This window comes from Lupinus angustifolius, chromosome LG13, assembly GCF_001865875.1.
Source record: "Lupinus angustifolius cultivar Tanjil chromosome LG13, LupAngTanjil_v1.0, whole genome shotgun sequence".
In the NCBI taxonomy this organism is placed as follows: Eukaryota; Viridiplantae; Streptophyta; class Magnoliopsida; order Fabales; family Fabaceae; genus Lupinus; species Lupinus angustifolius.
In genome coordinates, this window is record NC_032021.1 from 4325990 (window position 1) to 4336664 (window position 10675).

Sequence of the window (10675 nt, forward strand, 5' to 3'; positions counted from 1 at the left end):
CAGACTCTCACGAGGTTAATCTTGTTTTGTGTAACTGAAAAAACACCAGTATAGGAAGGGTGTGGAAAAAAGGGGAACCATATCAGAAAGTACTATGTAATACCAGAAAGTACTATTCAATGTCTCAGAAAAGTAAATATACGAGTAGCAAAACATTTCACAAGTTTTGACTTCAAATGTACATGATGATTAGAAAACTCGACAAATTGTTATAGGCTCAGAATGGAGTTTAAGCTCTCTTCACCAACACCACCATTATCACCAGCATTGCCAACCCCATCAAAGTTCCACCCATAGTTTTATTATCCATGAAACCTTCTTTTGAACTTTCATCAGCAGATGATTTCTCTTTCTCAGCAGTTGGAAATATGTTCTGAAGGTAATCAGACACTTTAAATACCATCTCAGTAACTGTAAGCTTTATGTTCTGCAGAAAACCCCTTAAATTAAAAACACCATTTCCCGAGTGAGTCTCCTCTTCCGCTTCTTCAGACCCAGCAATCACAGTAGCATTTGCTAATTCTTCCACTTCTTCAGCAGTTTCTGCAGCTTGAAAACCTGCATCTGCAGCACAATTTGCATTAGTATCCGGTAGATTAGAAGCGCGAGGGAAGGCATGGGGGAAACGAAAGAGATTCGCAATGAATAACTAATACCTTTCTGGTGTGATTGGAGGAAATTACTAACAGCAGCATTTTGCATGACAGCATTCCATACATTTGGGTCACATGCAATAGAAGCCACAACAGTCTGGTTAAAACAAAAGACAAGTGAGTTCAATTAACTCAATAGATGAACCTAAGCCTGGATATAAAAATAAATAAATAGATCTTGCAGACAAGCTTGCTAGAAAGACCCTTATGTTAGGAAGCAGCTCTCATTTAGATATAAAACATCAATTACCTGGGCCCCAGTATTCGCACTAAGAAGCTGAAAAGCCTGAAGGGCATGCTTTGGCACTGAAGGATGTGAAATAGCCTCAATGACACATGAGTTGGTCTCTGGCTCAGAATCAGTAGGAGACGGAACAGAGACTTGACTACCAGGAGATGAACCCTCAAATTGAGAAGAATCAGAGGAAAGGTATATTCTGAAAAAAATGATAAATATCATACAATGGATATAAGATAATTGGTGAATATCTTTTCTAAAAGATCAAGTTGTTAGGTGAAAGCACATGAATGTTAAGTCTTTAATGATATGTGTGCATCTGAACAAAGGTACTCCAACAGAAAAGAGTAAGATTTAAAAAATAAGATACATATAAAACATAACAGCAGTTCCCCACCATGTCCCCTGTCCACAAGAAAGGGGATTCCAATTATATAACTTCATCACATATTGCTAGATTGAACCGACAGAAAATGGATAAATCAATATGCAATACACACCAAAAGCAATAACTTTTATAGAGTTCATAATTACTGAGATACTAATCCTGTCTAGAAACAATCAAAAATAATCTGCAAGACTTAAGGTATAATGCGTTAATTTATTACAATGCACACCATCAAAGCCAACAGCGTAATTACTTATTATTGTTAGCAAAGTCCGTTTGCATAAAGAGGAGTAACAACAATAATAACTGATACCTTTTTCTTAACTTCATAAAAGATATTTCATCCCACTCTCCAAAATCAGACTAGAATACTGAGGAAAACATAATGTGTACTACAAACATAACTGACTTAGAGTGTCTGTATCACTGTATGGATGGAGGGTTTCCGAGGGAAAGGAAAGGGAAGCCACATTTCCAATTTCAAATTAATTTAAGGAGTTATATCATATCTTTATAAATAAGGAATTAAAAGATAAATTTTATAATGATCTATCACTCCATTCCTCAATTATTTGTAAAAACATTATATAACTCTCTTAATTTAAAATAGAAAAATATGCCTTCCCTCCAATTTCCCTAAACATTGAGTTAGCAAGAAGTCTGTGTGATAAGCCAGCCAGAAATTTGCATTGGCATATGCAAGAAAGACTTTACCAATGGGTCACATACTCACAGACATTACCAAGTGCTACAGCCATATCCTACAAATACATAGTCTTCAAAACTATCTATGATCATGACTATTCTCTTTACAAGTAATTGAATTAAATAGCAGACTCAAATTATAAAATTCACATTTCTAAAATAGAACACACACAGCCACACTGGTAGGAAAGGGGAAAAGGAAAGGTGAAAATAAATTATTCTGTGAAGCTAATCTCAATCAGAATAGATACAGGGAGAGTTCATATTCAACAATAACACTATACTCATGCCTCTAAAATAGAAATGTGAAACACCTGCTCTTGGAGTTATAAATAAGAGAATCAAACAACATTTTTAACAATAAATGAACTACCATATATATAGAATGGGTAAATTACTCCTTTTTTTGGTATGAAATCACTGTTTTATTAACGATCAGAGAAAAAATGAATTATTTAAAAAAAAATTACTTGTTTACGGACAAGTGTGACAGAAGTTTCAATTTTTGCAACTCAATTTAAACCCTAGGACTGACAAAAATCTCAAAGAAAAACTCTGAAATCAAAATTTACAATTGAATTCGAAAAACTCTGAATTTCACACAAAAAACAAAACAAATGAAATCAATATACTTATCAATGGCGTCCTTTAACTCAGTGGTTGCTTCCTTGGCTTCCTGAAAGGTGGGGACAGCGTCAAACACCACCCGAGGCATAGGCTCTCCGTCGGTTAATTCCCAGTCATCCAAATCCCATAACGCCGCCGTCTGCAGCGGCACCACCTCCGCGGGCTTCACGCCCTGCGACGATAACACCGTCGTTGCAGTTCGCTGAGCGTTCCAGACGGATTGATCAATTGACTGGGCCGCTGAAGATCCCAGAATTTTAGACCTTCCGACGCCGATGCCGGCAAGCTTTGCCGCCGTTCTCATTGCTCCTCCGCCACCCATTGTTCCCCGCGCGTAAAATAAGATACGAGACGATGAGAAATGGTTCGCTTAATTTATTTCATCATTATCTATCGATTATATATAGAAGTGGATGAGGATAAGGTATCATTTTTGGGCCAATAATCAAATCAAATATAGAATCAAGGCCCACAATGGCTCCTTGAATTCCTTAGAAAAAATAGTTCCCAGCCATTTTCGAAAAGGAACTGCTATCTTTTGGATTGTATAACTACAATTTTTAATAAATGTCGTTCATAGAAATTAAAACATTGACTTTTTAGTATCTAGAAATTTAGCATGATTTTATGTTACTGACCAATACCTTATTGATAAATAGTTACTCATCTAGTCATACAAATTAGGTAATTGTAGGACACTTCCATTAGTCATTTTCCCACTGTGAAATTATCATTTTAACACAAGATTAGTATTAGTATGATAAAGAAGAAGTTGGTTTAATAATGTATGTTGTTGTACCCAAAAAATATGGTTTACAAATTTAGATGAGAACAATGTTTTTTTATATTAGATATGAATTATATTCTCCTAAAATATTTCATATTTTTTAGATAAAGAATGTTTTGGATATTTCAAATATTTTCATCAAGATAATATAATATTTACTTTGAATAATCATTTTTATATTAGATATAGTAATTTTAAACCATCCTAATCCCATTCTCCTAAAATATTTCCCATTTATTAGATAAGGAAAGTTTTCAATATTTCTAATATTTTCATCAGAATATTGTAATATTATTTTTTCATTCAGTACTTACTTTATCTAGTACTAGGCATTTCGTGTTTACCGGTCAATATTATATGATACTACATATTCAATTTTTGTAATTTTATTTTTTAGAATTAAAATGTATTTATTATGTTTTGTGTACATTATATTATAATTTTTTTGTATTTATGATAATATTCACTTTAAGGTGAGAGATGTGAATTAATGTGTTATTTAGGGTTATATGTTTTTTTGTAAAAATTAAATAATGTTAATGGTAAAATAGGAAGTGAAAATTATACCATGGTAAAAGTTATACCATGTTTTGTCTTATATATAGTAAGAAAAATAGAAGAATATAACAAAACTTTTAGATAGAATACTTTGGTTAATGGAAAATTTTAAGAAAATCTTAGTTTATTTTATAAGATATGAATTGATAATTCAACTAGAACTAATAATGACTTATAATTAGGATTTTTTGAATTATTTACTGCTAATTAATTTTATCAAACATTTATAGGACACTTGGACATAAGATTTCAATTCCTCGTTTTTTGGTTGTTAACTAGCATTTCATCAAATTGTGATAGATAAAGTCTTCTAGTCCTTAGTTTAACCGATCCAAATTCATATAACTTTTCTGCCCGAGTATTAAAAAAAAACTCCCTTGCAGCATTAGAGCAACAAAGATTTAAAAAAATTATTGACTATAATGAGATTCTCAAGTTGAAGAACTAGGTTTTAGTTAGAAGGTAACAGTGAAACTAAATTTTTATGGAAAGTTTTAGCGCATTTCTACTTCCCCAAAATGTGCTAAATTTTACCCTATAATTTCCAAAAATATCATTTTATTCTGATTTTTTTACCCCTCTCCAGTTTTTACTCACACCCACTGTCCTTCTCTAAATTATCCTACTTCTAAATAAAAAAGATTTGGATGTTTTTTATTCAAAAGACCTTTGGTATGTTGAATCTATTCTTTATTTAGTAGGATTGAAATTATAGAAAGAAATGGTGACACTATCTAATAAGAGCTTAATATATGTACATACTTGGTATAAACTTTTAGGATCTGACTTAATGTATTTACCCCGAAGATACTGTCCTATTGCGTTGTGTATCTGGTTAGTTTCTTGCTTCAATTTATCTCACTAAATACGTAATATGTTGAGCTCAATCTAATGTATTGTTTTTGCAGTCCAATTAACACCCTTATATGTATTGATGCATCACTCATTATTGTCTGTGACCAATCATTACTAATAGTTAGTTATGGTCTCTATTCTAGACTACAAATCCAAAAAGAGTTGAACCCTGCATCAAAGTTTGATTCACACGCATACAGAACTTCTCTGTGTACTGTACATAACCTCGGGTTCCCATCTAACCAAAGAAACAATTAAGGAAATACATCACATCACATCACGATTATTGCTACTTTCACTATTTGGACCCTCTCATTATATGCACATTTACGGATATCTGCCCCCACCATTTCCGCAAAATGCGCAAATCACGTTCGCTTCGCAGTGCCTTGGGAAACCACCATCATGATGAATCACCCTCATAATATATCTCTCAACAGTTATATACACCATGCTTGTGTTAATCAATCTCGTAAGAATATTGTTCAAGGAATATATAAAAAAATCCCGAAAAATTTAGTAAATCAATTTCGAGTTACAATAACAGGAAAACAAGTATTTTGAGGAACTCTTAAGTAAATCAATTTCGCTATTGTCTAATGTTCTTGTGAAACTTCTACTTAAGATCCACTAATCATAACATAACGTTCCTTAGTTGAAACTGATTGTTCAGCTTTGTTTCACTAGTTTGAATGGTTATTACACTAAATGCACTTGAGCATTGACTTTGTTGCACCATCGATTTTGTTGTTCTTTTCCTTGATGTGTGGTTGCTTCCCCTCTAATTGTTGAACTCGTTTGTTTTTCTACAAATAGATAAGCCAATCATCAAATACACAAGCTTGCATACTACCATGTTCATTCCCTAACTACAACAATAATATTATCATATATAATCAATATCGAAATGATCATCAATGTGAAATGAAGTTACAACTGACACTTGAATGATCGTCGTTGATAAGAGAAACTATTTGTATAATCATTATCGAATGATCATTGATGGAAAAAAACTCATTACTTATATAATTGTTCAATGGGAGAAAATACATCACTGAAATGAACGTCGGTAGAAAAAGAACACAATTATATAATCACAATTAGAATAATCGTTGATGAGAAAAAAAAATTATGCTCATATAATTCATCACTTAGAGATAAGATATCATTGAAATAATTATCATTCAAACGAGAAATCAATTTACATAAAACGAAAAAAAATGTATTTTTGTTTTGAAGTATGTTGATATTTGTTTATTTGGATGACTTTTACATGAAATTTGGAATTGTTAGGTTGAAGAAAAAATGAATATCTAATAATAAAGTGACGAAAAAAAGGAGATGACTAATCAAAGTTCTGACTTTTCAAATTCTTGGTAATAGAATAATGACGAAACATGTTAAGGAAAATGAAGCTATTCTGATACCATGTAAAAGTTTAGGAATAATAAAGATTATTCAAATTCAAATATGAGTTAATATAAATAATTTACTATATTAACAAAAATTGTTACAAATTATAATAACAATGCAAATAAAACTAATAAAATAAATAAAGCTAACTAAATTCCAAATAAAATAGTGATTTATTAATCCAAATATTTATAATAAAAATTACATTTAAGTTAATAAAAAGTGATTTAAAATATCCACTCAGTGTAAGGCTTTTCAGAACAATAATCAAGTAATTCCACCTTTTCTAACGAATTATTCTACAACTGATTCCATTTATATATCGTCTTCCAAGTAGTTCTGCTTTACTGCATTTTCATCTCAGAAATTGACGTATATGAACTCTGAAGTGAAAAAAGGAACGAATATTATTCAGAGGAAAATGCTTACAAATTAACATCTCGCCAAATGTGTAATCCTTTGCTTTTTCAGTTGTCAGTGAGAGTGGTTTCCAATTTACCACAACATAATGTTCGTTGATGCATATATAATTCGTATGAAAAATTTCCACTTAATATAGCATGTTGGAATTGGATCATTCAAATTTAACTTTACATGTATACATGATAAGAGTTTGATGATTGCATATATTATATTGTATTAATCAAGAATATGATTTTTTTATTCAAAGCTAATAATATATTTAATACATGAATAGTAAAATACTCCACCGATCGCCAGTATGGAAAAAAAATACATTTTAATGCAAAACCTTTTTTCCATATCAATATTATATGATAAGGAGTAAAAGGAATTTTTCACTATTTCTATTAACTTTTTTTCAATGTTTTTTGTTTGATCGTTTTCTATTTCCTATATTCTCTGCCAAGTTTATTCTATCCTCCTAAGTGCCCCAACTATAAAAAAATATTAAGTTTACATTTGTCAGAATTAGGCATAATATCTTCACTATTATTTAATTTTTTATTTAACTAAACAAACATACCATATGATTCACTAATTTAGTTAAATATTAATACCTGGTCAATTTATAAGTTTTTTGGTTATTTTAGTGTGAATTAAGGAAGTTAGTTAATATTATTAATATAATTAAATTCTGTAATAATTAAGTATAATTTTTCATAAATACCATTCATTTTTACTCAATTGACTAACAACTCAATATTTTTAATTAATTAATTAATATAATAAAACCAAATAATACACATAAAAAATAGTGAAGGCAATCTGATTAAAAATCTGAAACAGAAAAAATTATCAAAAGACGGGAAGAGTACTGTAAAGATTATGTAAATCAAGCATTGGAGAAGACATGTGAAAGAAAAATGATATATCTAATAGATTTTCTAACCCTACCTATCATAAAATAATACTTTATTTATTTTAATAATGATATAGTTTGTAAAGAGATTTGAATATATATTATCTCTGTGTGAAAATAGAAGCCTTTTTGTTTTGGTTGTATTGTGAGAATCGAGGTTGAAGCTCAACTACAGTAAAAAAAGTAAAGAGGGCAGTGTGGTAGGGCACCTATGTGATCATTATCATACATAAAAACGTTACCCCACCCGTGACGGGCCCACATTTCCCGCGTGAACACGTCAAGGACCAAGCCAACCATAAAAAACAATACTCTTTCTTTTTGTTTAATCAATGTTGTCACTGCCCAAAACTGAATATTGTTTTCTACACACAAAAATTACTATCTTCCCTTCCCTTTTCTTCATACATAACTCCCATTCCTTTTCTTTTCTAATTCGTTTTTCTCCCTCATCCCTTGCACACATATTATTTTTTAACTATACATTTATCAATACAAATAAAGTAGGATATTTTAGTTCAATTATATTGATTTTTTATATTATTTATTCTTAAATTATATATAGGACAATAAGCTTAAATATTAATGGATGGAATAATAATATACGGATTACACTCTACTTTACATAAACACTAGAGCACCAATTCCTACTTCGAAAGATATATTTTTTTAATTCTATTACATTCGTCTAATATATTATTTGATCCCTAAACAGAAAGTAAAGAACAAAAAAACAAGCTGTGATTTCAATGTGTCAGAAAGGGGAAGTGGAGAAAACACTGAGGTGAGAGATGCATAAAAATGTTGAGTTAGATTATTTAAATCCAAATTCACATAACATTTTGCAGTATTAATTTTAAATTATTCTTAAATAAACATTTTTATATATTAAAAGAATAATGTAATATTTATACACTGTAAAGATTTATATACATTTAGTATATCATTCATAAAAAATAATTAAAAATAAATAGTAAATGATAGATTATCAGTACATACATCTTTTCCTCTTAAATCGGTCTCAGTTTGTCCATATATTTCAGTTTTCTTAGAAGTAACAGAGGGGATCTCACCTCCTAAATTCCATATTCTGAGTCAAGTTTCCTAGTCACGGCTGAAAACATAAACTGCATTTGATACTTTAATCCTTACTTTGGTACTTATCAATAATAAGTAGAGAATAAGCAAAAGATTGAAGATTAATTAGAATTTGTAAAATTGATTAAGACATCATCAGATTCCATAGTTTGTTTCTCTACCTCTCCCCACATCTTTACATGCCTCTCAGCCTCTTCACCAACTTCAACCTCTAAGCTACAAACACCTACACATATATTATGACTAGTTGTTGCAGAGGCTAAAATTGATATAAACAAGACAGAACAAAAAGACAATAACTGAAGCTTGAAAAAACGGGTGGCATTTTCCCCCCTCTATCTAAGAGCCTCGAATCCTTTTTCCTTCCTCACATGATTCCTCAACCCACCTGCACATAAACAACCATACAAAATAAGCTTTAAACCATGAAAATGTTGTCTTTTTAGGAATCCTCTCCTGCACTAGAAAGAAAAATATTGTTTTTACACTTAATTTTAAGATAAAAATATATTAAAACTATGAATAGAATAATATAATTGTCATTTCATTTTGTTCAAAGTAAAAAAAAAACACTGGAGATGCATTAAAATATTGCAATGATGCTGCACAACCCTACATGCACTGTTTAAGAATATATATTTTTTTCACATAGGAAAGTTCCTCTCAATTTTATTAACTACAGTTTGCAAAATAAAACAGTTTCCCATGCCTGTATTTATAGCTTTTGTTTTTTCTTAGGATCGGATGTGGAACTTGAGATGATGAAATAGAAATACAAAGGGAGCAAATATTGAAAGCATCAAAGTTAACCACAATGAGTCTTCGGTTTCCGAAACATTACATGCATTGAACTTTTAAATAAGTATAAATAGGTATAAATATGAAAAATAATGTATTAAATAAGTATAAATATGAAAAATAACAGCATTGAACTTTTAAATAAAATAATAAACAGGAAAAATTATTCAAATTTTACATATAAAATAGAAACTCAAGCACTCCAACAAACAACACATTGTACGTAAAGATAAAAAAATGAATTATATCAATTGCAACACAAGATTGTAACTTGAATTTCAAAACTCAAAAGGGTAGTGATAGATCTCTCTTAAATTCATATTATTAATGAGAAAATAAAAAGGTGGGGTCCAATTTATTTACCTTGTGGCTTGCAATGAGGTGGATCTTCAAACAAAGAGAGAGAAAGCTGCTTATAAGCAAGACCAATGTCAAATAGTATCAACCCTGATGAAGGATCATTAACTATGATATCCTTAACAGGTAACCATACAAAAAGCTCTTCTTGTTGAAGACCCTCCACACCTATGAGGCTACCATAAGTGAGGTTAGCAGTGACCACACGCTCAAAGAACACTCTAGTCTCATACTTGGTCATGCAAGGTGCATCTAGGAACACTTTTAAGCAACCATCTTCTGAGAAAGTGTACGACTTTACCTCTTCTGGTAACAGTCCTGCTGGTAACCCTTTTGAACGAAGAAGGTCATGAATTGAAGAAGAAGGAGAAGAGAGAGAGAGTGAGGGAGATACTAGGAGGAGGAGAGAGAGGGAGAACAAGGTTGTGAAGAGTTTAAGGAATGCCATGTTTTTCTTTTGGACCAAAAAGAGAAAGGAACATAAGAGGAGTTTTCTTTTAGATTGAAGTGAGAGTGGAAAACGGTAAGACTGTGTTTAAGAAAAAGGTGATGAATTTGTGGAGTGACTATGTTGCCCTTGGTTGTTGTGACTTTGGTTGTGTTTGTGTGTGTGGGTCATTTTATTTTGTTTGCTTGTTAGAGCTTAGAGGTTTTGCAACCATATTTTTGTACCATGGTATACTACTACTCTACTCAAACTATCTCATCTACATCTAACATTGATTTGTTATTATGCTTATAAATGCAGTTGTTGGTTCTTTGCTTGATGTATGTTGTAACTTATCTTGTAAGTTCCAAGTATTGTTAGTACAATACTTCAATAATTCCATGACCTTAACTTTAGTATTGCTCTTACTCTTCTCCCAAAGGAAAAGCA

At 31.0% G+C, this 10675-nt stretch overlaps 2 protein-coding genes across 2 annotated transcripts; both read right to left on the reverse strand.

Annotated features, from left to right (window-relative positions):
* LOC109325351 lies at positions 121 to 2990 on the reverse strand. Its single transcript, XM_019557657.1, has 4 exons — positions 2617 to 2990; positions 904 to 1090; positions 657 to 750; positions 121 to 564 (listed from the first exon to the last, which is right to left on the reverse strand). The coding sequence occupies exons 1-4, from the start codon at positions 2931 to 2933 to the stop codon at positions 230 to 232; spliced, it is 933 nt and encodes a 310-aa protein (XP_019413202.1). The 5' UTR covers positions 2934 to 2990; the 3' UTR covers positions 121 to 229.
* LOC109363216 lies at positions 8727 to 10341 on the reverse strand. Its single transcript, XM_019609392.1, has 2 exons — positions 9805 to 10341; positions 8727 to 9031 (listed from the first exon to the last, which is right to left on the reverse strand). Exons 1-2 carry the CDS (start codon positions 10244 to 10246, stop codon positions 8979 to 8981), a joined length of 495 nt encoding a protein of 164 aa, XP_019464937.1. The 5' UTR covers positions 10247 to 10341; the 3' UTR covers positions 8727 to 8978.